General features: G+C 38.5%; 1 protein-coding gene across 7 annotated transcripts in view; it reads right to left on the bottom strand.

Moving 5' to 3' along the window:
* The window catches only part of MAP2K5 (mitogen-activated protein kinase kinase 5), a 256,630-nt gene that overhangs the window by 129,481 nt on the left and 99,169 nt on the right, over window positions 1-27,980 (bottom strand). For all 7 annotated transcript variants that reach the window (XR_004285719.1, XM_032342996.1, XM_032342997.1 and 4 more), the window contains exons 12-13: window positions 21,332-21,393; window positions 15,588-15,636 (exon numbers count right to left, since the gene is read on the bottom strand). Coding sequence is in view for 6 of the 7 variants with exons in the window: in XM_032342996.1 (XP_032198887.1) it covers window positions 15,588-15,636; window positions 21,332-21,393 (111 nt within the window). In the remaining variant the exon portion in view is untranslated. The remainder of the gene's footprint in view (window positions 1-15,587; window positions 15,637-21,331; window positions 21,394-27,980) is intronic.

Below are 27,980 nucleotides of genomic sequence, written 5' to 3'. Positions count from 1 at the left end.
AACCCTTGTGGTCACTTTCCTACTCTTTTTCTTTTAAAGAGATTTTAATTTTATATATTTGAGAGAGAGAACACAAGCAGAGGGGGAAGAGCAGAAGGAGAGAGAGAAACAGACTCCCTACTAAGCAGGGAGCCCCATGTGGGGCTTGATACCAGACCCTGGGATCATGACCAAAGCTGAAGGTAGGTGCTTAACCAACTGAGCCTCCCAGGTGCCCCATATTTTACTTGAAAGAGAAAGAGTGAGAGAGAAAGCATGAAGAGGGGAGAAGCAGAGGGAGAGGGAGAAGCAGACTCCATGCTGAGCATGAAGCCTGGTGTGGGGCTTGATCCCATGACCCTAAGGTCACAGCCTGGGCTGAAATCAAGAGTTGATAGATGCCTAACCGACTGAGCCACCTAGGCACCCCTCTGTCCGATTTTTTAACAAAATATGAAACATCAGTTAATTATACTGGTCATAAACTATGGATGAATAAAAAAATGGTTATTTCTTCTCAAAAGTGGTATGTACTATATGACCTGATTCACTGTGATTACAAATATTTAAAAAAAGATACTAACCACCCCCACATATCTACTCAAGAGTTATATGAACAGAGAACAAAATAAAGCCTTGTACACGAATAACAGCATTATTATAATAGCCCCAAACTAGATATGATCCAAATGTCTATTAGCAAATGGATGGATAAAATGTGATCTATCCATACAACAAATTATAATTCAGCAATAAAAAGGAATGAATGACATATGGTACCACATGGATGAACCCCAAAAACATTATGCTAGGTGAAAGAAGTGAGATAGCAAAGATTTTACATTGAGGCGCCTGGCTGGCTCAGTTGGTAGAGCATGTGACTCTTGATCTCAGGGTCACTGAGTTTGAGTACCATGTTACAGATAGGGTTTACCAAAAAAAAAAAAAAAAAAAAAAGATTTTATGTTTTATGATTCTGCTTTTATAAAATGTCCGGAAAAGGCAATTCTATAAAATCAGAAAAAAGATCAGTGGTTCGTGGGGCTGGGAGCAGGGATTGTTTGCAAATGGGCATGAGGACTTTTCTGGGGTAATGGAAATGTTCCAAAACGGATTATGGGGATAGTAGTACAATTCTATAACTTATTAAAAATACCTGAATCATAAACTTAAAATGGGTGAATTTGATGATATGTAAGTTACAGATCAATAAAACTGCTTAAAAAATCAGCCTCAAAACACAATTTGACTTATTCTCCATAGTGTCTCCGGTGCTTTCCCATCACTGTGGTCACTTTCCTACTCTACTGATAACAAAATGCAAAACATCAGTTAATTACAATGATCACATACTATATGCCAATGGCAAAATGGTTATTCCCTCTCAAAACTGATATGCACTAGAAGGCCCGATTGTGATTATAAATATTTAAAGACATGAATTTTTAAGAGTCACTTCTGTGTGTTGTAAGACTATTCCCCCACCAAAACTAAGGCTATGTAAACAAAATGTGAAAACAACTGGTTCAAACATGAAAAATTTGGTCAACCAACCATGGTTGCCTCAATAACCTCCAGAAAAGGCTCGGATTTTCAGGCTGGACTGACTCACTCTTTTTTTTCACTGAATTGACCAAATTGACTGTGGAAATTGGTATCATGTTGAGACAACCCATGTTGCCACCCATAACTGCCTCATGCAAGAAACTGTATCTTGACACATGCTGCATCAATTAGCTATTAAACAATCCACAAAAACAGCATCAGGCTGAAGCTTGCTAATAAAGACCGGAGCCCATGAGAGCATGTGCTTTCTGCAGCTCTCCACAAAACGCCCCGCCGCCCACAGCCCAGCCCCCGCTCCCAACACAACCACGGGTCAGAGGGGGAGGCTACCCTCGGTCACGATGTGGCTGGGTGCCGAGGGGGCTGTTCAGAAAAGATAAATAGAAGCACTTTCACTTCACTACAGCTGGAGTTACCCGATGCGCTTTGTACAGGGATCTGTGTGTCTGTTTCCTGGTAAGATTAGCTCCAAAGAAAACGTTGACTTTGTGCAAGCCATTGCGTGCTTTCTCTGGTTGGAAAAAGAAAACCACACAAATCGAGGCTTCCCTTTTTGTTGTGATCTATTCCTACCAAGTGCTGATGGTATCTGCTACTTCTGCTCTTTTTTTGGTATCATTCATGTTTTATACTTAAAATATTTAATTTGCTCTGTGCTTTCAAGCCTCACTGGATGCTTTTAGAAAGAGCCATGGCTAAAATTCTTAAGGGAATGTGATCTCAGTTTTGAAATATGGCATGTGGCTCTGTTGTGGATGACAGTGAAAGCAGAAATAAACTTCTCTACAACTTCTTCCCTCCATAAAGCAATCACACGGTTTTGCTTGCATGCCAGGAGCCAGAGGACATATTAGCAGGTCTCCCCTCCTGGTACCCTCTCCTAGCACTGTTCCAAGGGTGCTGCAGATACCTCCTTTCATTATCTTTCATTATGTTTAATTGTCTTATGAAAAGACAACAACTAATATATCTATCTAGTTATTTCTTGGGGACTGCATTCTAATGAATGAGAACAGCAGGTACAATTAAATATAGACTCTGCTGACATTCTGCATTACGAATTCATCTGTGCACAACAGGGACGCACATAAGAGAAAGCCACAATGCAATATAAAAGTTATTCTAATCACTCCATCACATAATAAAGGGTAGGTCATCCAAATATTCTTGCAAAGCCTTAAATAAAATTAAACAGTATAATTAGCAATCTGAAATGGCAGCTACTATCTAGAATCTCATGATTCCATTCAGAATGGAGGCAACAAACCTGGTTTTCTCCTTCATGTATGAGAAAGGCAAGAGACACGCAGCATTTAAAAAGGCTGATACCAAGGGCAAAACGGCCTCTGCCTTCCCTCAATCTTTTCACAATTAAGTAAAAGAGGTTCCCTTCTAGCACAGCGGATTTTAGATTTCTGCCCAGCAATATGTACGCATTCTGGTTGGTGTGTGATAAAGAGTAGGTGCGAAGGGACCAGTTCCTGAGACTCAGAAGAGACAAGTATCTTTTCCCAGCTCTGAGAGAACCTACTTCCCCACATCTAAGATACCATGAATTCTAAGAATCCTACTGACTATAAAAGCAGTGAAAAGGGGAAAGGAAAAAATGGAATGGAGTATTACATTAAAGGCACAAATGAACTATAAGATGCATTTTAATTGTAGACTTGAAGCAGCACGTCCACAAGACGAACTCTGGTAAATTGTTCAAAAGAAATAGAAATTCTAGGGGCTCCTAGGCGGCTCAGTTGGTTGAGGGCCCAACTCTTAAATTTGAGCCCTGTGTTGAGCTCTGTGCTGAGAGTGGAGCCTGCTTGAGATTCTTTCTCTGTCCCCCTCTCTCTGCCCCTCCCTCCCCTAAAAAGAAAAAAAAAAGGAAAGAAATAAAAATTCTAGCAGCTAATACCTCTGTGGTACTTGTATATGCCAAACATTAAGCTAAATGCATTATCATCATATGCATTATTAACTCATTTAGTTCTCATTATAACCATTGAGATAAATATCATTAGCTCCATTTTACAGATGAGTAAATTGAGGCTCAAATTAATAAAACAACTTGCCTAGGACTATACAACTAGAGTCTCCAATCCTAAGTCTTATTCTTTTTTTAAAAGATTTTATTTATTTATTTGAGAGAAAGTGTGCATGCACAAGTGGGGGGAAGGGCAGAGAGAGGGGGAGAGAGACAAGCAGACTCCTCTTTGAGCAAGGAGCCTGATGGGGGGTTCGATCCCAAGACCCTAGATCATGACCCAAGCCAAAGTCACATGCTCAACTGACTGAGCCACCCAGGTGGCCCTCTAATCCCAAGTCTTAGGCCTTAACAAGCTGAACTATATAGAAGATAAACCACATCTGAATTTATTGGCTGGACTATTATCCCAGCTTTGGCACTGAATAGCTGGCTGATCTTCAGATGTTTTATTTTAGATCTTTCCATTTCTCATGGGAAAGAAGATAAGGAGGAAAGTCTGGGGAAGGTTCTAACTATTCCCACATAATCTTTCGCTGCTTTTCTTATGAAGCATTATTTGAACTACACAACAGCTTTTATGAACCAGGCACAGTGCTGTGACCTCAAAGAGGTTAAGGAACTGACCCAAGGTCACGTAGCAAAGTTGAATTAGGAGGCAGAACCAGGACTTAAACCTGGGTCTGACCCTAAAACCAGAGCTTTTCCATTAGACCACCAACCCCGATGGCCTTTTTTATGGCGAAATTCTTTAGCCTGATGAGCCTTTGTTTCTTCACCTAAAAATGGGGATGACAACCTTGCAAGGCTGTCACCAAGCTCAAATGAAATAATACACACAAAAGATCTAATATAGTAGTAGACAAAAGGCATTCAGTGAATGATAACAATTATTGTTGCACGCAGTCCAGAGAGAACTTAATACTCCCAATGGCAAAATAAAGGACTTGATTTCCATGGGGCTGATCATTTCAAACTAGGTCTTCGAGAAAAGAACAGGTGTGGAGCGGTCTTGTAAGTATAACTAACTTGTAACTGCTGTAAATTCTGGCAGAGTGTTCTACCTGAGGATAAATCTCTTACTTTAGTATTAGAAAGGGCAACAAAGGATAACTTCCAATGAAGCGACATACCACTATAGAACAATTTTTTCTTGCAGAAAAAATTCTCAAAGAAAAATGTTGTTCCCAGAAAGTTACAATTCAATTTATTCATTTCATAAACATGCAGTGGCACATCAGTACCACACACTAACTGTGGCCTTCAACCTCTCAGCAACAGAAATGACCATCACACAAGTGTTCTCCATCTTCCTCTGATAAACTGCTAAACTTCACGGTCCGCCTCAAGACAAAGCCATGATCAGAGCTCGCTGCAGGGCTTGGTGAATCACACATGCAGCAGGGCACACAGAGTGCACCCTGCGGGTAGTTGGACAGAGCTCATCATAGAGGCCAGGGGCTCTTTGGAGGGTACTATGAAAACCTCTAAGTCCAAATGCACATAGTTGACTTTAAATCCCAACCCCCAGCAAGGCAGAAGGCCTTTAGGGGACATGACGGGGGAATAACTACCCTCTCCCGCTTGTGTTCCTTCTCTGTATGGTACATGATCTCTTTTCTTTCCTCTAAGGCTTCCAAGGATACTCATTTCAGAATGGGAGGGGGGAGGTGCCCTGCATAGTAATTCCCCTGGGTTCTTCATCCTGTTAGAGATGTCCTGAAAGGGAAGACTCTGCTGTGATAAATCCTATCACAGATGCATAGGAGAAAGAAAAACTAAGTCCACAACAACCCTCTCTGATTAAGTAGACTACCCACACAGACAGCTATAGAAAGATCACATATTTTTTAAATTAAGCTTTTTATTTTGAGATCATTGTAGATTCACATGCAGTTAAAGACACAATATGGAGACATCCTGTATACTCTCTATCCATGGTAACATCTTGTAAAACTACAGTACAGTATCACAAACAGGGTACTGACACTGGTATAGTTAAGACAGAGAACGTGTCCACCACCATACTCTTTTCTACCACACCCACTTTCCTCTGACCCCTGAATATTCTCCTTAGCTCCTGGAAACCACTGATCTATTCTCCATATCTATAACTTTGTCATTTAAAAAATATTATAAAGGGGGACTTGGGTAGCTCAGATGGTTAACCACCTGCCTTCGGCTCAGGTCATGATCTCCAGGTCCTGGGATCAAGCCCCATGAGCTGGAGTCTACTTCTCTCTCTCCTTCTGACTCTTCCCCTGTTTGTGCTTTGTCTTTGTATCTCTCTCAAATAAATAAATAAAATTTCTTTTAAAAAATATTATAAAAATGGAATCATACTATATTTACCTTTTTGTGCCTGACTTTTTTTTTTTTTTAATAAACTCAGCATAATGCTCTGGAGATTCCTTCTTACTGCTGATTAGTATTACACAGTATAAACGTACAATGTTTAATTATTCACTCACTGATGGACATCTGGGTAGGTTCCAGTTTTGGGCTATTATAAATAAAGCCGCTATGAACATTTGTATACATGTTTTTGTGTGAACTTAAGTCTTCACTTCTTTGGGATAAATGCTTACGAGCGCAACTGCAGGGCTGGACAGTAGTTGCATGTCTAAATTTTTAAGAAATGCCAAATTTGGGGTGCCTGGGTGGCTCAGTGGGTTAAGCCGCTGCCTTCGGCTCAGGTCATGATCTCAGGGTCCTGGGATCGAGTCCCGCATTGGGCTCTCTGCTCAGCAGGGAGCCTGCTTCCTCCTCTCTCTCTCTGCCTGCCTCTCTGCCTACTTGTGATGTCTCTCTGTCAAATAAATAAATAAAAAATCTTAAAAAAAAAAAAAAAGAAATGCCAAATTTTCCACTGGGGCTATATCATTTTATATTCCTATTAGCAATGTGTTAGTGATCTAATTTCTCTGCATCCTCATCAGCATTTGGTATTATCTCTATTTTTAAGTTTTAGCCATTCTGGTAGGTGTGTGTTAATATTTCATTGTGGTCTTAATCTGGCTAATGATGCTGAACATCCTTTCACGAGCTTATTTGCTATCTGTATATCCTCTTTCAGTGGAATGTCTCTTCACGTCTTTTTACTGCTGAGTTTTTAGAGTTCTTTATACATTCTAGACACACTCTTTTAAAAGAATACTTTTAAGTAATGTAATATGGGGTTTCTTGTCTTCTGAAAATCATTACCACAAATACGGAAATCCCCAGTGATTACCCGAGGCAAAGAGAATGAATGACCAATGTGGGGAAGAAGGCTTAGTCTGTAGAGACGTTCATTTGTGTGGATTGTCAGAGCTGGAGAAAAACCAACAACCCACAGCTATTAAACTAGTTTGTTTACCTCAGTTAATGGGCTAAGTCTATTTTTTTTTTCCCCACAAATGTTCGTGAGTCATGATCTACTATGGCATTGCCATGTGATTAATATTTACATTTAAAGGACATTCTTTAAAGGATTTAAAAACAGGAGCCAAGGTAAATGGGCTCCTGTCACCAGCACTTGCTTAACACAAATGCCCCTTCCAGACACAGCAGACTGAAATAGTCAGAGAGCTCAGGGAAGGAGCCCCCACACCTCGACTCTCTCAGCGTCTCATGATCAACATAAAACCAACCGGGGATGATTCCTTTCTAAATGACTTGGGTTGCTCAAACACTAACCAGTTCTTTAAAACAAAACAGAACAGGGGCGCCTGGGTGGCTCAGTGGGTTAAGCCGCTGCCTTCGGCTCAGGTCATGATCTCAGGGTCCTGGGATCGAGTCCCGTATCGGGCTCTCTGCTCAGCAGGGAGCCTGCTTCCCTCTCTCTCTCTCTCTCTCTCTGCCTGCCTCTCTGCCTACTTGTGATCTCTGTCTGTCAAATAAATAAATAAAATTAAAAAAAAAAAAAAAACAGAACAAAACAAAAACTCTGACTGCTCCTCCAGATAGGAAAATTACGGCTAAAATTAAAAACTCACTATGACCTATGAGTAAGCATACACTCAGTACGTCTCTACAAAAGAGGTTGTTATGAAAGTTTTGTGCACATTTTTCACAAGTTACTTAAAACTAACCAGGTTAGTTTTCAACTGACAGTAATGTTTTCCAACATTCCTTTCCCTAAAGGATCACTTTATCCAGCAAATGATGATTAGTTTCTGCCAAAACTCCCAACTTCACTACCCATTAAGGTATAACACAGCCACCTTGACATTAACATTTCTTTCCTAAGGAATTCGAAGCTTTTACTTCTATCATCCCATCCTCTTCTCTCTTTTAGTAAATACAATAAAATAAATTGGGGATGTAAACAAATATTCTAACATTTTTTCAAATCTTGAAGTTTACACTGATCTCATGTAAAAGGCATTCACAAACATATATAACATTTACCTGCCTACACTCTTTTGGATAACTGGCCTCCAATTCTCTTCCAAATTCCTTCCTCAAAAAGAATGCCCTTGCATGGGCATTCTTCTTGTACCTTTTTTTGGCACCTTCCTGTGAATCTATAATGATTTCAAAATAAAAAGATTAAAAAAAAATTTTTTTCTCACCCATGTTGTGTTTCAACATGTTCTTTTTATAATTCTTTGTTAGTCAAAATATTTTATTTTGGTATACTTTATAGCAGGAAAAACCTTTTCCCTTTAAAGATGTCTTTTGATTTTACTACACCATTCTGGTTCAGAAAGCACCCATTTTCTTTTCTTTTTTTTTGTTCAGATTTTATTTATTTGAGGGAGAGAGGGCATGAATGCGAGCATGAGTTGGGGGCAGAGAAAAAAGCAGGCTCCCCACTGAGCAGGAAACCTGACATGGGGCTCAATTCCAGGACCCCAGGATCATGACCCAAGCCAAAGGCAGACGCTTAACTAATTGAGCCACCCACGTGCCCTGAAAGCACCCATTGTCTTAGCTGAGTCACACTGCTTTAATCCTCAATTATTTGTTTGCATTTCAGTGTCTCAACTTCAGTTCTAGACAATTTCATACTTCATGGAAGTCCGTACTTTGAATGAACACAAAATAGTCTATAGACAATCAAGCACTTGGGGCAGTGTCTGTACAGAGTAATGCTCAATAAACATTCATTATTATTACTCCTACTAATCCTATCATTATTTCCAAAGCATAACCTACTCTCAGGGATTCCTGATCTTTTTCCTTCTTTTCCCATATACCTCTCTGATTAGCCTTATTCCCTTACCTCACAAGCCTGTCATCCTTCTGTCTGTCCCAGATCACAGAATACGGAATCCTGGTGCTTGAAGAAACCGGGTTGACTGCCTAGCCATCCTTTCAATGTATGTAAGAGGAAACTGAGGCCCAGAGAAGAGAGTCCTGCCTTTCCAGGGTCACACAACAAGGCAGTCAATAAGTGTGACTGAACTGGGAATTCAAATAAAGCTTTATTCCTTTTTAGAAATTAAGCTTTTAAAGTTGTCCAAGTTGGGCCAAGTCAGCATTATACACTTGTAGTTCTTTACTATTATCTAAGAGAAAAAATGGTTTAACTAAGGAAAGAAAATATTGTCCAATTTCCAGATGATCCCAATTCCTAGACCACAACAGCTACTTCTAAGTTTCTCTCTCTCTCTCTGACATTGCCAAGTCCTTTAAATCATCAGGGATTTTTTCCCAACCTACTGATTTGTTAGACCAAACACAGGTAGGATTTTTCAGGGACTATGAGGTACGATGATAATGAGAGAATCACTGAGACTCTTCAAATGAATGGTTTGCCTTTCTGGCGGGGGAAACTTCTTTCTAAAGCACAGCTTCTACCACACTGCTGAGAATAGAGTTCCTTCTGTCTCTTCCTTTGCTAATATATTTTTTAAAGTCTGACTTACTGTAGTAAAATTCATACTTTCCAGGTGTATAGATCTATGTGTTCATTTTTTTTTTAAAGATTTTATTTATTTACTTGAGAGAGAGCGAAAGCCAGAGAGATCACAGAGGGAGAGGGAGAAGCAGGATCTCCCCTGAGCAGGGAGCCTGACATGGGGCTCAATACCAGGACACTGGGATCATGACCTGAGTCGAAGGCAGATGCTTAACAACTGAGCCAGCCGGGCGCGCTAGATCTGTGTGTTCCCACAAATGTGTATAATTGTGTAACTACCACCAAAATCAAGGTCCAGAACATTTCTAACACTCCCCAAAATTCCCTCATAGCTTTAGAGTTAACCTGCCCTCTACCCTTTGGCAACCACTCATGCATTTTCTATCCATGTAGTTTTACCTTTTCCAGAATGTCATGAAAGTGGAATATACAAGAGGTGGCCCACTGAGGTTGACTTCCCTCACATAGCATAAAGTTCTTGACCTCTGTCCCTATTGCGTGTATCAGTAGTTTGTTCCCTACTATTACTACACAGTATCCCACCGCTGTACGGATTAACTATAGCTTGCTTATTTGTGTGCCATCTACAAGACATCTGGGCTGTCTCCAGTTTGGGAGAACTGTGAATCAAGCTGGCTCGTGCTGCAGGAAAGTATGAAACTGTTTCCTGAAGCACCTGTACCATTTTGCATCCGTGCCAGCAATGCAGGAGAGTTTCCTCTGCTCTATATTCTTGTTGGCACTTATATTATCCGTTTTTAATTTTAGTGAAGGGCTCCCTTTTATTACAGAAAAAAAGTAGCAGGAAACATTATTTAGTACACTGAACTACTACTGAAACTTCAAGCAACCTTACCTCCTTTCTTTCTCTTGATACCCACAAAGCAATGCATTTGGAAATTCCATTGATTCTACAATTAAAATATACTCAGGATCTGACTACCTCTCCTCATTTTCACAACTGTCTCCTTGATCTGAGCTTCTGTAACTCACCTGCAACAGTTCCTAACAGAACACACAAGCCTCCTTGCTGTTCTGTGAACACTCCAGACACATCCTACCTGGTGACTCCTGCTCTATTCTCCCATATACCTATCTGACCAGCTCCTCTCCTCCTCCAAGCCTCTGCTCCAAGCTCATCTTCTGAGGCTTACCCTGGGAACGCTACAAACTATTCTTTGGCTGCTCCAAGCCTGACCTAGCTTTTCTTTTCTCCATATTACTAGCCATCTTCTAACACAATGTATTTGCTTTTTTTACTATGTTTATTATTTATGGACTGTTTCACAACCCTGCTCTACCCTTACTAGAGTGAGTTCCATGAGTATAGGAATCTTTTTTTTTTTTATACTAATGTATTACAAGTGTCGGGAACATAGCTGGTATTAAATAATAGTTGCTAGATGACTGAACTAATGACACAACTTTGGAATCTAAGGTAGTTCCACTTAGGTCTGTGTGAGGCCAGATTTGTAACAAGTAAAGCCAAGAGGGAGCAGAAAATAACATTCCAACATGCATGTTGAAACCACAAGACTTGGTTTCTCTAAACACAATTCTATTTGCACAGTGTTTGCCTTCAGAATAACATAAATTATAAACATAGGGGGAATCCTGGGTGGCTCAGTCGGTTAAGTGCCCGACTTTTGATTTGACTCTGGTCCTGAACTTGGGGTTGTCAGATCGAGCTCTTGTCGGGCTCTGCGCTCAGTGCTGAGTCTACTTGAGATCCTCTCCGCCTCCCATTGCCCTTCTCCTGGCATATGTGCACGTGTGTAATCTCTCTAATAAATAAATAAAATCTTTTAAAAAATTTAAAAAGTATACATATATAATACAAAAACACGAAAAATCTCTACTAGAGAAAGCAGATGAAATGAACCAGGTTCATATATGTAAAAAATGTCTTGGGACACCCAACCATCGAGGTTTTTGTCTTTCTATAAACTCCTCCATCTGTGTAAGATTGCCCGAGCCTGATTGCCAATTTTATTTTCTTAATCTAAACTCTATTCTCATTACCCTTCCATTTCTATTTTTTATCCTCAGGGAAAGAGCGAGCAGTTACTGCCAGGGCATTCGCACATCTTCCAAAGAAATGGCACAGGTGTTAATCTTGTATTTATGTTTGATGTGGGTAATGATGGCCGTGGCTGGAGCTGCAGGCTTATTAATATGCAGGGCTCTCACCTCATTAGTGGCGATGTATGTTTTGAAGTTAAGCTGCGATGTTTGCTGCAATGTCAAATCTGGTCTACCAGACTTTCTCACTGTTCATTTTCTTTGTTTTTAACCAGTCAGTACATGCTACGGTTAGGGGGCTCACACATGTGCTGCTTAATAAAGACGATCTTCCACAGTAGTTAATCTTGGTGGAACTTTCAAATATTATTAATAGTTATGTTCTCATGCGATACCACATGTCTATCTTAGAGAAAAGGTTTTCACAATTTTTGACCCGGTAAGATAAAGAATAATAAACTCTCTTCCCGGCTTATCTGGAAGTGGTATGTGCTTAAACTGGATTAAAAAGTGATTAATTCATAGTTATTATATAATAAAACTTGGGCTCATTATTAGCATTTGATAGTCTATGAAGTACTTGCATATATATCTCAACCAAACATTACAGAAATAAAATAAAACTAGTAAAATCTTACTGATGTGGCACCTGAGTGGCTCAGTCGGTTAAGTGTCTGTCTTTGGCTGAGGTCATGATCTCATGGTCCTGGGATCGAGTCCCACAGCGGGCTCCCCGCTCAGGCGGGTAGTCTGCTTGTCCTTTTCTCTCTCCCTCTGCCCCTCCCTCTACTCATGTTCATTTCTCTCTCCTGCAAACAAAATCTTAAAAAAATTTAAAAATTAAAAAAAACCTTATTGAATATAATATTTGGTCATTCAATTCTTTAAAAAAATGTCCAGTAGACGTTACACACATGAAAGAAACAAACCTGTGCCAGACTAACAAGCCTCGCAGGGTGGGTGGTTTCACCGCTGCTGCTCAGAGCTTGCACCGCTACTGCTCAGAGCTCGTTCTACTCTATAGTCCTCACTGAATACACGCTGCAGGAAAGACTCTTAATTTTCACCAGCTTGTTTAGAAGTCATTAACTGTGTTTTTTATAAATTCCAAAAGATACTATGTAGGCATTTATGTTTTCATGGCTAAAAATCCAGGACTACAGTATTCTGAGGAAGCCATTTAAATGAGAGAAACAGTATTTTCTTTTCTCATTAGGTAACTGAATGCATCTCTGTTTCTTCGTCTTTAAAATCTGTGTTCATAAGTACAAGACCCTGGCTCTAGGGGCAGAATTTGTAGGGAAGGAAATGATGATTGGTGGAGAACACAGGTACTTAGACCAAGACAAAGGAGAAAGAAACTTAGATCACTCATGAGCATTTCTTTGCACCATCTTCTGTTCACTCTGTTCTTGTGGTACCTGTAGCAGCCCCACCCCCACTCCCACCCCCGCAGAAGGACCACTGCCTTTGATTTGACAATGTGACACATGTTCAGCTAGAATTCCTATCCATCATTCATTTAGAGAAAGCAAAAATGAGTATATGGGCTTTTAAGAGGGTACAGCCATGAGCTTATATAGCAAAAGTGTAGAAACAAGCATATTACCTATTTAATTGCCTTAGCTGAACTTGGAAGCTCTGATCTTTAATTGCCTGATTGAACTGATCTAAAAAGCTATAATTTTTTAATCAGGGAGAAAATTAAATAGCTTTTTGGTAAATAAAAAAGCATCTTTAATCTTATTTTTATGGAATCCAAGTTATTAAATATGGACAAAACCTCTAAAATATTAAGTTAACAACTACTCAATCTAGTACAATCCTTCACAAAAGTCTTCAGGGACACCTGGCTTCTTCCACTGGTCAATAAAAGCACACACTTTTAAATCCAGAAGGCGAAAGTTGCCGTGAATAACCAGGAAACTCTACAGCTAAGCGTATAAATATATTTAATGAGGTATAGTAACACAGCATATTATTTCTTTAGGTGGGTACCTATAATTACTGGGAATAACTGTTCACCTGCACTGTAATTCATTAGTCTTTCTAACTAGAAAAGACACAGATGCACATTCACTCACTGGTATTTATTTAAAACCTTGGGAGAGTTTGTTGGCCTATTACCACTGTCCCCACTCCGCCCCTCACAGATACCTTCTTCCCTTAACTAGGAGCATTTTACAGTGGGTGATGCAGTAGGAATTCAGCCAGACAGCAAAGACTGAGAAGAGAAGTACAAGTTCAGGATTCCTTTTTGGAAACTTTATGTCCTCAATCAGGAAAGCCACTAAGGCCACAAGGTATGTGAAGCGATCTCTTAAGGAACAGCACAGGATGATATCTGAAACATTAGTCAAAGGAAGGGATGCAATTGTATAGAAAGTGAAGGCTTCCACAGTAAAAGAACCTTTTCTTAGCTCAAGTTGCATTCAGAGCTGGGGAGGATCTACTCCCCTCTGAGAGGCTCTGGTCAACCACACTTGCCCACAGTGATTACAGATCGTTGTTCCGGGAACCTGACATATACCTTGGGCTTTATTCTTAGAGCCCAAGCATAAATCCCTTTGAAACATGTCTATCTAGATCCCATTTCACAGAAAAATTCAATTATTTCTCCAAAACAAAGAGTAAAACTAAAACCAATGATTGCAAAGAAGAAAAAACAAAGATGATGGCAGAATAACCAAACAGTATTTCCCTATCCACTATAGTTCTTAGTGCTACTAAGATTCCTCACAGAAAGTTTTGGTTAGGGAGAATTCACTGTAAGCCAGAAGTATGCTGTATGCCCAGAGTACAGGACAAGCCTAAGAATCACTTTAATAGTAACATTTGCATTTCCATGGCAAGGTCCTTTTAAATGAAGGCTTTGCTACTAAGAATTGATGTCTTCCTCGAGTTCCTTTGTCAAACGGATAGCAGATGTCCATAAAAATCAATAAAATGACAAGAACTGACCACTGTGTTAACTCCAATTCAAAGGGCTATTACTACTTTATGGGTTGATGAGTGTGGGGAGGTGGGAATACAGGGAATAGAAGCAATACAGGTCATATTATGTTAAATTCCATTCTCTCTTAACCTTGGTGGTGAAAACGCTCCATTCTTTTCTCACCCACGAGATGTGTTCGCATGATGACTTCTTCCCAGGAAGAGTAACACTAACACAGCTCAGCTCACTGCCCCTACGCCTACATTTTGCGCCAACTATACTCTAGAAACAGAATGGACTGGCTTTAAGGGAAAACTTGGTTCATGATTCCATTTAATCTGCATAAACGCCTTCAAAAACTGCAAGTTTTACTTGTCAAAGTCTACACATCCTCTTTAAAAGGGGATGAGGGATTTAAGAAATCTGAAATCACTAGGATGTTAAAACCACCACGAAGGAAAACAACCCTTAGTGACAGATGTGATACTACAATTGAAGGCATCAGTTGTTAACTCGTGCTCCCAAAGCTTATAACTTTTTAAAAAAAACTTTCCTTTAATCCTGTCCAATGTGCATGCTATTGCATTCCCCAAATGTGCACGAAGCAGGGCTGAGTAGATGTGTAAAATTAAATAGTACCACTAGTAATAGGAGGCCCTGAAGTTGCTTTGCTATAGTCTGTTTCTCACTTAATAATTTGCTCCAAATGAATTCAGACATGTTGGGAACACTGAAAAATTCAAAGGGAGGTTCCTTTCACAACATTCAACAGTTACCTGATTAATCTTCTCATTTGTTCTGTTTATAGACTAGGAGACTAATCTGTGGTGCATTCACCAACTCCTTGTTTAAAGTTTTACTTTCAAGGTATGTATGTAAGGCAATCTTTTAAGGATCAGTGTATGGTGATATGTGAAGCATTAATAAGGGGAAGGGACACAACTGTATAGAAAGTGAAGGCTTTGGGGTAACTAGAGTTAAGATTTAAAAATCAGATCCTATGATTTTCAAATACTATGAAATACCTTTTTATATGTTTGGTAACCATCCACAAAAATACCTCACCTATAATCTAAAATGAGAGCAGCTAAAGGAGAAAATAAGAAAAACACTTATAAAGCAGCCATCTTTTTGATTACCAAATGTATCAGCTGGCTTAAATATCAGATCGTTTATTTTATTTAAAAAATCAAGGTATCTGGAGAGCTTCCTACCCACCCAAATTCACAAATTAAGTCAGAGCTTGTAAGTGTGATACATACCTCTATGTAAAATCTTTAAACTCCACAAATAGGTGAGGCCTTTAACAACCTAAATTTAAGAAAGAGAAACAGTCCAATTATGATTTTTATCAGAAATTTTCCATATTTATATTTTATATAAATATATATTTATAATATTAAACATATTGTCATATCAACCATCATTCTTCCTTTAAAACTCTGAAAACCAACAAGCATTTTTTGCACATCTCCCATTTTTGTGCCATCCTCTTTGAGGATGCCAAATGTGTAAGTTACAGACTTCTTTCCTTTAACTGGCTTCCAGGGTTCTGAAGTTAAGACACAATGAATGAGAAAAAGGAATGTATGTGCATGCAACATGACCTGGAAACACATCTATTAAATTCTCAGTGGTGGTGTGGGCAGGGAGGAAAGGCCTTCCTTTCCTATACTTCCGAATGTGGAATTTTCTTTTTTTAAGTAATGACATTTATGACTAAGGAAAGACATTTTTTAAAAAGTTAACTAATGAAAGGCAATGGGGAAGCAGAGATCGCTTTTCCTGCCTATACTCAGGAAGGCTTTACCAAAGTGCTGAGCTCTAAGTAACAGATTCAACTGATGTAAAGGAAAGAGGAAAGTGTTCAGGCCAAGGTAAAAATATACTGTCCACATGCTGGGGCCATGTACTCTTCAAATAGATCAAGGTCAGGAAAGACAAAGAAATGCTGAGAGACGGCTCTGAAATAGAGACCAGAGACATGACAACTAAATACAATGTATAACCCTAGACTGGATGCTGGATTGGAATTTTTTTTTTAAGACTTTATTTATTTATTTAACAGAGAGAGAGAGACAGACAGACAGACAGACAGTGAAAGAGAGAATACAAGCAGGGGAAGTGGGAGAGGGAGAAGCAAGCTTCTTGCCAAGCGGGGAGCCAATGTGGGGCTTGATCCCAAGATGCTGGGATCATGACCTAAGCAGAAGGCAGATACCTAACAACTGAGCCACCCAGGCACCCCTGGACCCGAAATTTTTATTCTTTTGGTCTAGAAAGGATATTACTGGACAACTGGCAAAATTAAGCTAGGACTGCTGATTTAGATGGCTGGTTAATATTATACCAGCCAATGCTAATTTCCTGGTTTTGATCAGTATACAGCGCTGATGGGAGAGAATGTCCTTGTTCTTAAGAAATATACACCTGAAGTATTTAGAGGTAAAGGGCCATGATGTCTGCAATGTACTCTCAAATGTTTCAGGAAATAAACACATAGCAAACGTGGTTAACTGCTAACAACTGGGGAATCTGGAGGAAGCATCTTACAAGTTTTCTGTGAGTTTAAAATAATTTAAAAAGAAAAAAGTTTCCAAAAAATGTTTTAAATGATATTCAGGTAGGAAAGAACAAAGTATACCAAGATGAGCAGCCTCGCAAGCCAGGCTGGCAGATACAATCATATGTGTGGGGTTATGTAGGAAACACTGAAAGGGCAGGTCAAGAAAATAAAGTGAGAAAATACAAACATTCGAATTACATTGGATTTTTGAACGGCCTGTGTTACGAATAATCAAATAAGATTCTGAAAAAAAAAAAAAGATGTTTCTAAGACCCTAAGTACATAGATTACCATCTATGTGAGAATTTTAATCAGCAAACGCTTTAACAATCTTTATATAGAAATGGTTGTAAAAGGGGATGCATGTGTTTTATTCACACCCGTGACCCTGTATGCACATGAGTGTGAACCTACCAATTTCAAGGTTGACTATTCATAATTATTTATCAGATACAATGGAATGAACCTCTATCACTCAAAATTTACTACCAGAATTTAAAAGTACCCACCATTATAGGAAATTTTAGGTAAGTCAGGATTGTAAAAACAAGGAACCTGCCATTATGAGGAGTAACTGAGTGATTTATATATTTACTTTGAAAATGATGAGAAGAAGGTTGGGGCTAAATCTGGAAGGATTTTAGTTGATCAAGAAAGACTAAGAGCAATACTAAAAAGAGAAATGCAAAAGGAGAAAATCAATTTCCAAATACTAAAGATCTAGAAGAAGGAAAAATCTATATCAATTAATGCTGAGATTGACATATTTTAGTTCTTGGAGGGGGATATACTCCTGAAGATTTGATAGCAAAGTATGTTAGTCTGTTTTAAGAGAACAGAATACATTTTTATAGCAAATTATTTCTTCCAGGATTTGGAATAAGTGTCATTACAATAAAACACATATGTTCTGGACGATAAGATAGTTTAAAAAAAAAAAGGAAAAAAGAAAATATCAAAATAGTAATAATGATAATGGACAGAGGAAGGAAATAGGCAAAAACATTTCCATAAATGCTTATAAAAATAACAGCAATAATGAAAACAATTTTCTCTTTGGGTAGTAAGATGAGACCATCTTATTTAGTATGGAAGTAATCACCTCTGAGTTCTGGAATTAGGGCTAAACTTCCCAATTTATAAGCTTAGTTGCATATTATAAAACCTTCCCATTAAAGATGGTTTGCCACTAAAATCTGGTCCCACAAGAAATGAATAACCAGTAAACACACAAGGGGAAGGCAATCCATACATTCAGCTCATCAGGAAAAAAAAAAAAAAAAAGTAAAAAAAAATGTTGATTTTGTGATACTTAATAAAATTATAAATCTTATTAGAGCTTCAAAAAGAATGTGTGATTTTTTCCAACTTTGTCAAAATAGACTACGTTTTCCTTGAGAAGCGTATAAAAATCAATGTAGAGGGAGTTAGAAATCTGTCCATTGAAACTCTAGAGGGTATTATTGGTATTCAGTATGCCAGGTTTCACAACGATGACTTGACAAAGCCTTGACACTAAAAGTACTTATATCTGCTGTCAATCACTCACTCCTTGACATGTCAAGTGCACAGCCTTTCAGGGACAACTTCAATCAACATTACCACTCAAAATACAGCACACAATGTCACTACTTCAGAAATGAGAGGAAAAATAAAACGTGCGAGGATGGCGAGGAATGGCAGAAAGGCATTCCTCTTTCTAGGGAACCACATTCAAATGGAAAGTGGGTAAAAATCACCATGCAAGCTGGAAGGCTCAAATCAGCCAGTTTATGTGAATGGCTTTTTTCCTGGAAAAATATTCTCGTGCCATATATCCTATAAGAGAAGATTCAAACAACACATCATATAAGCTGACAGGGGCCATCCTGTAACGAACCTTGGAGCTTTGAACATCCACAGCATGCCAGGTTATTAGAACCTGAGAAAAAATAGCTAATTGAGGAGAGGAAGAAATGCCTAGATGTGGTTCTAAGACATGAAAGGAATCTGAAGCAATTCCATGTGTCACTCCACTCCTTTCTCGTATGTTTCTCTCTTTTTTTACCCCTCTTTCTCTCTCTTTTTTTTTTCCTCTTTAACTTTGTTCTCCCTTTCAGGCCTTCCTCTCCTTTTTCCTCATTCTCTTTGGAAAGGAGAGTGAAAGAGCATGGGGCCTGGGGTAAAACAGTGCTGGGTTCAAATCTTTCCTGATTAGTTAGTTATAGATAACTTTAATTTTTCTAAAGCTCATCTTGCACATGTATAAAAGATGATCAGTAACCTATAATTTAGAGTTTGCAATACAGATTAAATGACATAATATTTATACATAAAACACTTCATCAACATTGGCACAGGGAGGTATTCAATACTATTTCTCTCCTCTGATTCTGTTGCTTCTGACATGGCAAAGAGCAGCCATGTGCATTCTTGGGCTTCATGGACGGAACTCAAAGAACAATGCTGATCTGTCTTCAGAACGGTAGAGGAGAGAAGACCTACAAACATCAGTTTACCAGTCTTATTTTGATTGGGGGAATCCTTCCACTCCTGTCTGTCAACTGCAATAAATGATTATTCAAGTTTGTAGCCTAATCAAATTACATTAAAAAAATATGCTTTGGAGGCATTATGCAAGCTTAGGCCCCAGAAGAGTTTATAAGAAGTGACAGAGGAAGAGCTAAATTATCAAAAGCATTTCTTTTACTCTGGCCACAAGCAGTTTCATTCCTATGACCTGATGAGCCATAAAAGCTAAAGAAATTGGACACATTTTAGCGGGGGGAGAAAACCCCCTAATTTTTTTTAAAAATGCAAGGGAAAATATAAACGATGCTTTGGGCTAGCAGTCATTTTAAGTGCCTTTAAAAATTATTTAAAATAATTTTTGTTGTATTTTCAATTACCCAACAGGTAACGCTGGTATTTGAAGCCCGATTATTATTATTTTTGCTGACTCTATTCACTTTGCAGGCTTCTCACTCCAGTAGAATTGAAAAGACCAATGGCCTTGTGTGGATGCCCCACACAAGAGGGAGGTAAGATTTATGAAGTCCAGGAAGAACATGCTTCTCTGACTGAAGGAGTCTGATTCCTATTTTAGCCAAGTTCAACACATAATTGAGTATATAGAACTCATATACTTTTTTCTTTTTCAATTGGTATCCTTGCCTTTTTTTGCCCTTTATTATACGTGTTATTAAACTTTAGAGCCAGGAACTGCCAAAAGCCACAAAGCATTCATTCCCCTCTGAGATTAAAAGAGGAAATGAAACATTTTTATTTTCATCTAAAATAGTGATTTAAGTACTCAAATTTCATACTAAACTAATCTACCTAAACATGTGGATTAGAAGCTACTTAGCAAAAGCATCAGAAAAGAAAGTTCTCATCACCCTGGGCAGTTCACACTAATAATTAGAAAGAAAAAAGGAAAGCTGTGAATTACAATGAACTGAGACCAAATAAGTGTCCATGTTGGATTAAAGGATTTGAGTTGTCAGTCTGATGTATAATGGATGCAAACATCAGCCATTTAATTAAATGGTACATGGTATAACCACTTTGTTCTGCATAAAACGGCTTAAGTTATCAGAGTGCCTTTAGTTTAGCAACTGTTTACTATTAACCACCCCATGACTTCTCTTAGACGCTGTTCAGCCTGTATTATTCCAAATTTCAAATCTAGAGTTTATATAGTAATGTCAGACTAGTTAAAATATTCATCAATTAATGTATGAATATAGAAAACAGGAAAACTGCTTTTAATCACAGAGGGAACAAGTTCCTAGACATCGCTGGCAAAAAATTTTTCTTTTCTTGGAAAGAAAAGAAAAAGAAAAGAAAAAGTCTGCAAAAGTCTTTAAGAATAGTGTTTTCTTATAAATAGTTTTATTTTAATAATTTGGACTTGAAAAGTATTTTCTAATCACATGCTTAATATTACAAAATGTCCCCCAAACAGCTTTTTTTTTAAAAAAATTAACATATACTGTATTATTTGCCCCAGGGGTACAAGTCTGTGAATCATCAGGCTTACACATTTCATAGCACTCACCACAGCACATACCCTCCCCAATGTCCATAACCCAACCACCCTCTCCCTACCTTCCACCCCCCAGCAACCCTCAATTTTTTTCCTGAGATACCAAACAACTTTCTTGCTGAAGAAACTGGAAATGTTACTGGTTAGCAAACATACTAAGGCCATGTAAACATATGAAAGCAGAAGAGGTCACAGTCCCCATAAGCCTGAAGTATGTCATGTGACTGTATTGTTACTGTGGGTTGGTCTATGAAAAGAAGAAAATGCAAAAATGACAAAAGAGAGCAGAAAAGACCCTGGCAGTCAACAAGGACTGAAGAGAAAGAAAACATCCTGAGGATATAAGGGGAACAGATTAGACTAGTAAGATTCAATCACCCCAATTTCATAAGGTTGAAGCCATATATACTCACTGCTATTGCAATTCTTCCAAGGACATGCTCTGGAATTTTTCTATATACATCCAAGGAGCCCCCTGTAGAGACAGATATGTTGCATTATTATAAATAAAACTACCAGAATGCTGCATTGAGTTCTTCCTCTGCATATTCACTATGAGAATATATATATTTTTTTCTTCTCTTCCTACATTGTGCATTGGATGTCTAAGGTCAAACTGGTTTTTAGTCCAATTTTATTTATGACATAATATCATACTACCAGATGAAGCGTAGCTAGATATTTCCATTTTATTTTCCAGTGTATAATCACATACTTTTAAAAACCAAAATAAACTAGTCAAGGGCAGGCTATGACTCCCCACTTAATGCAAAATTAAATACGTACATAAAACTGAAGATCAACAGGTCAACCACATTTAGGTATCTATCTACCTTGTGTAACAGTTTTTCTCAAATGTAAACCAAGACTCTCTCTTAGAATTTGCAAATTAACTAAACAAAGGGCGGTAACTATAAGGTCCAAAATGCACATAAAAAAATAATAAAGTAAGAGAGTATTACTAACATCTTTCTAAATGAATGTTGTCCTTCAAATTAAGTACCAAGACAAGCAATCCATCTATTCCAAAGATACTCAGTTCAAAATGTTTTAAAAATTCTCTTTGATATCACTCCGAAAACCACTTTATGAAGTAAAAAAGAAAAACCAATCTCCGTTTCATAATATTTTTCACTAAAATGGTATTTACTAACATCCTTCATCTTTCCCAAATCAATTGGTTCCAAAAACCAAACCATTAGAATGTAAACAGAAGGAGGACAGGGCCGTGCTGTTTACGGGTTTTATGTTTTCATTCACCTGAAAATGAGCATTACTAGCAGATAGTAGCCATTTGATAAATATCTGTCAAATGAACCAACAGATAAACTCAAGTGCATGTGAACCTCACCAGATAGGTATAGCTGCTCTGAAGGCAGTTTCCAAAGAAGGAACCATGGCAACACTGACATTGCTGAAAACAATTGCACTGCTTTCCCAGGTAACTATGTTAAAGGAACCAATATTCACTTGGAAGTATAAATTTGGGTATGGTTGTTACATTTTCAATCTCACACAAGTAATAGAAGAATTTCAGTAAGATAGGCAGAGAACCACTACTTCACTCATACTGACAATATGATTGTATGAGAGTTATTTAACAGTACGTATTCATCTTTCTTTGAGTCAAGTTGAGGTGCAGTCTTTCAGTTCTTTTTTTAAAGGAGATTTTTTTTTAAGTTTTTTTAAAAAATATTTTATTTATTTATTTGACAGAGAGATCACAAGTAGGCAGAGAGGCAGGCAGAGAGAGAAAAAGAGAAGCAGGCCCCCTGCCGAGCAGAGAGCCGGATGTGGGGCTCGATCCCAGGGCCCTGGGATCATGACCTGAGCTAAAGGCAGAGGCTTTAACCCACTGAGCCACCCAGGTCCCCTAAAGGAGATTTTATTTATTTATTTGAGAGAGAGAGAATGCACAAGCAGGGGAAGGGGGAGAGGGAAGAGACTCCCTGCTGAGCAAGGAGCCTGATAAAGGGCTTGATCCCAGGACCCCAGAATCATGACCTGAGCGGAAGGCAGACACTTAACTCACTGAGCCACTAAGGTGCCCCTAGTCTTCCAGTTCTATAGAGGAATTATCCAGGATCTTTGAGAAATAATTTCCATTTCAATCAGAGGCTAAAAATTCATATTAAACCACTTTACTACTGGATGATTTGTAAGTATGCCTCATATGATACTAAAATGAAGCATGTTATTTTTTTTTTAAATGAAGTTAAGCGCATTTCACAAATATGAGTATTTTTATATGTCAAGTTTTCCTAAAGCTGAACATCAGGAAAAAGTTATTTTTTTCTATAAAAACCAGTGATATCTATTGCATACATATAAAGCTACTGACTTTGTATTTATGCTGTTTATTTATGCTACTGACTTTGTATTTATGCTGTGAAAAATGATTGCTTCTTTAGGTAACTGTGACGTGTAGTTTCTAGATTCTTGCAAGAAGCTGGAAAACCATGGCATGGCTCAACTTTATGTTTGGCTCTGGGTGCTACCCGGAAGATAATGGAAAAAAAAAAACAACACTTCTGCAATGAACTGAACCATCTTTATTTACTAAAAGAGCATTTTTAGGGGCGCCTGGGTGGCTCAGTGGGTTAAAGTCTCTGCCTTCGGCTCAGGTCATGATCCCAGGGTCCTGGGATCGAGCCCCACATCGGGCTGTCTGCTCTGCGGAGAGCCTGCTTCCTCCTCTCTCTCCCTCTGCCTACTTCTGATCTCTGTCAAATAAATAAATAAAATCTTTAAAAAAATTAAAAAAATTAAAAAAAAAATAAAAGAGCATTTTTATTATAGATGCAATAAAAGGGAAAAAATAAAAGGGAAAAGAAAACATTTCATGTTCTCACTGATCTTTCAAATAAATTGGCAATTGCAAGAATAAACAGTCTCAAGAAGATCAAACTTTACAGGCTGGTATTTGGAAGACGGACAAATGTAGTGTCCTGAACCAATCCCTTGAGAAGTGGAAGGAAGCCTGAGGGGCTCAACAGGAGGAGGAGCAAATCCATTCACACACACCGGTAAGAAGTCCTGAGACCTTTTCTTTTTTTTACATAAGATGTAAATCAGGGTTTAATTAGCTAAACAGACAATCAATAGTCAACAAGCTAAATGGAAAAGCCAAAGATTACATTACTACCCTTCTCGGTAGAACAAGCCAAAAAAGAATCCCATTTTGAGGTAGTTCACTGGTTTTTGTAAATATCCATTAAATATCCGTTATATCCCACTCTCCTTAGCCACCTACATGGGTAAATATATACTGGCTCTGTGTCATAACATTCATCCTGCCCTTGACATAATCATTAGAGAGAATTGTCAGAGGCAAAAAAAAAAAAGGATCTGGCAGATCCACCCAGAATCAAGAGATTCTATTAAGCTTAATACGTTCTCTTTGTGCAATTAAATAATTCGTTGGCTAAAAGTGAAAGTTTTCAGTTGAATTGTCATGGAGTTTTACTATTACTTCTATCTCACAGGCCTAACCCCAAAAGGCAATTCACCCAACATTAGTGCTAGAGGGACATTAAAGATCAGTCCAATGACTTTGACTGAGGGGAAACTGAGTCCCAGAAAGGAAAGTCACGGCCATGAGTCAGGGGATGGCGGAGCTCAGGAAAGGTCTCAGCCTTTGAACTCCCAGAAATGCAAACACTTAAAAGGTTTCCCCATAACATCATAGAGCTTAAGAATTACATGTGAACTTTTTTTACAGTTCATTGTAATGTGATATTACCATTACAACTCAGATATTTAATCTTAGCTGAAACATTGGTATTCAAGGCATTCAGAAACTCATTTCTATGTTGCATAGTTGGTTTAAACCTTTTATTCATGAATCAGAGAGGACATCACTGGTTTGCTCTCTATGATCTGTCACTTCTCTGAGTTCTATGGCCTCAGATCACACAAGCCAGTTATTTCATTGCATGCCACTATCCACCATAGGAACCAGGAGGAAGAGTGCTAATATATTAGCAAAAAACCCCATCTCAACTGCCAAACTATATGCTTCTCTTGATGACATAGGGCTATCTTTTCATGCAACTAAGCCAAAAGGATTCACAGTGTAAGGTCTGTGCTCAACCTAATACTGGGCTAAAATATAAAGTAGTGTCTTGCATGTAAGATAAACACAAATATGGGGTAAATGAACGAGAAGCAACAATACTGTCATATTATCCCAAAATGACCATTTCCTTAAAATGATCATGATTATTATCAACACTAATAAAATTAAAATCTGGAACCACAAGCAAAAATTTCAGAAGCAGCTCTTTTAGCCTATTAGTTGAAAAAAATAAAGAGCCCTTTCTTTCAAGTATGAGTACTTGATACTCCCTTTCTTCCTCTACAACATGGGTTTTCTGGGGGGAAAAAAAAATGTATTCTCAAGAGGACAATCCAAGAACATAGGCATATATTCTGAGATGCTATATTTGAGCATTTCTGAGAAGATTGTTTTACTCAATGAGAAGACACATCATGGCCCTCCTTACTTGAATTCTTCCAATGGTGCCCTAATTCAGACTTAAACACAACTTCCTTATATGGCCTACACAATCTAGCTTCTGCTTACTTCTCTGGCCCCCTGTCCAGCCCCAGGGCCTCGCACCGCTACTTGCTAGTCTCTCTGGCCTTCTTGTGGGGCCCTGATTACACCAAGCTTGCTCCCACCTTGTGCATTTATACCAGATACTACGTCTTCCTCGAAGATGTTCCCTGTGATCTTTCCTGTATGCCTCATTGACACTAAAGTCTCTGCTAAAATATCACTCCCATAAAAAAGCCACCTGTGACCATCCTCTCTAGCTCCTCCTCTCCTATAGTCATCATCTGCCCTGCTTTATGTTCTAGCAAGATCTATCCCTCTCGGAGAGTGTACTGTGTGTTTCTTCTTAACCTCCCCTTCTAGAATTTAAGTGCCACAATGACAGGAATTAAGTCCTATTCACTATTGTATTTCCAGGTTTAGAACAGTGTCTGAAGGAAAGTGCTCAATAAATAGAGACCAAGGACTAATATAAGAATTAAAACAGTGAGAATCTACACTAAAGAAATAGTACTAGGGTTGGGAGAAAGTTGTCAAGAAGTTTAACGGCAATGGGAAGGGAAATGATAGAACGTGGTCCACAGTTTTTGGTCCATAGATTTCTGAGTATATTTTGCTGTATTATAGAGAAGGAAGATCCAAAAGAGAGATGGTGACGGGTGGAGAGAACACCAGCAAGGGATGCGCCACCTGACCTCGGGCAGCTCTTCATGTGCAGGGAGGGCCAGGCGGGTGCATATGTGACTAAGCTACAGGTGGAGGCAAAAGCAACTAGGAGAGCTCATACCTGAAAGTCCACAAGATCTTGGAAGGAGGAAGTCCAATCTGGGAAAGGGGAATGAAATTGTAGGAGAGCTGATGTAGTAAATAACAGAAAGATGGGAACTGGAGAACAAATTGCAAAAAGTGGGAAATTTTAGTGTTCAGGGACTGATTAGCATGAAGGAAAGGGAAGCTGCCAAGGAGTGGTTAGAGAGGGGCTTTAGACAGCTGAAATCCAGAAAGGAGTCATCTCAAAAAAGACAGGTAAATCTAGACGATCAAGTGAATGTTTTAAGGTAAGGACTTAAAGTATTATAAATGTGTCAACTTTGGGGCGCCTGGGTGGCTCAGTCAGTTAAGTGTCGGATTCTTAGTTTCAGCTCAGGTCATGATCCCATCCTGAGATGGAGCCCCACGTAGAGCTCTGCGCTCAGCCTGGAGTCTGCTGGAGATGCTCTGTCTCTTCCCTTCCCTCTGCTCCTCCCCCCTTGCTGGATCTCATTCTCTCTAAAATAAAAAAATAAAATCTTTAAAGAAATGAAAGGGAGTCCTTCAGACTGAACGAATTTCAGAGGAAAGTTACCAGAGAGTAACTCAAATCCACACAAAGAAATAAAGTACACTGGTAAAGGTCACTATAAGGTAGACATAAAAGACAAGATAAGTGTATTTTTTGTTTTTAAGACTTTTTCTCCTATCTGATTTAAAAGAGAACTGCATAAAGCAATAAGTATAATCCGTGTTAACAAGCATACAACCTATAAAGATGTAACTTATATGGCAATAACAGCACAAAGGAGAGGGAAAGAATGGAGCTATAGAGGAGCAGTGTTTTTATGTACCAAAAAAAAGTGGGTATTAATCTGAACTAAGTTATTACAAGATAAAATGTTAATTATAATCTCTAGGAAAACCAGAAATATAACTCAAAAAATACAGTAAAAGAAACCACAAGAGAATTTAAACAATACATTAAAAAATATCTATTTAGGGCGCCTGGGTGGCTCAGTGGGTTAAGCCGCTGCCTTCGGCTCAGGTCATGATCTCAGGGTCTTGGGATCAAGTCCCGCATCGGGCTCTCTGCTCAGAGGGGAGCCTGCTTCCTCCTCTGTCTTTCTGCCTCTCTGCCTACTTGTGATCCCTCTCTGTCAAATAAATAAATAAAATCTTTAAAAAAAAATCTATTTAACATAAAATACAGCAGTAATGGAGAAACAGGAACATAAAAGATGTAAGACTTAAAGAAAACAAGTAGTAAAATGACAGCTATGAAACCTACCTTTCTGATAATTATATTAAAGATTTAGTTATTATTTTGGAGGGGGAAAGGGCAGAGGGAGAAAGAATCCCAAGCAGACTCCATACTGAGCGCAGAGTCTGATGTGGGGCTCCATCTCAAGACCCCAAGATCATGACCTCAGCTGAAACCAAGGGTCAGACACTTAACCGACTAAGCCACCCAGATGCTCTTGGTAACTACATTAAATGTAAATGAATTAAGTACCGACAGACTGGCAGAAGAGATTAAAAAATGACCCAACTCTACGATGACTACAAGAGCAATGCTCTTTAGATTCAATGACTCAAATAGGTTTAAGGCCAAACAATAGCAAAAGATATAACAAGCTAATAGTAATCAACAGGGAGTTGGGATGACCATACTAATATTAGACAAAATAGACTTTTAGACAAATATAGTAACTACAGAAAAACACATTTTATAATGATAAAAGAGTCAATCT

This window comes from Mustela erminea, chromosome 5 (genome assembly GCF_009829155.1).
Source record: "Mustela erminea isolate mMusErm1 chromosome 5, mMusErm1.Pri, whole genome shotgun sequence".
In the NCBI taxonomy this organism is placed as follows: Eukaryota; Metazoa; Chordata; class Mammalia; order Carnivora; family Mustelidae; genus Mustela; species Mustela erminea.
Note: the sequence above shows the minus strand (reverse complement) of the source record. Positions and strands in the feature narration are given on the sequence as shown.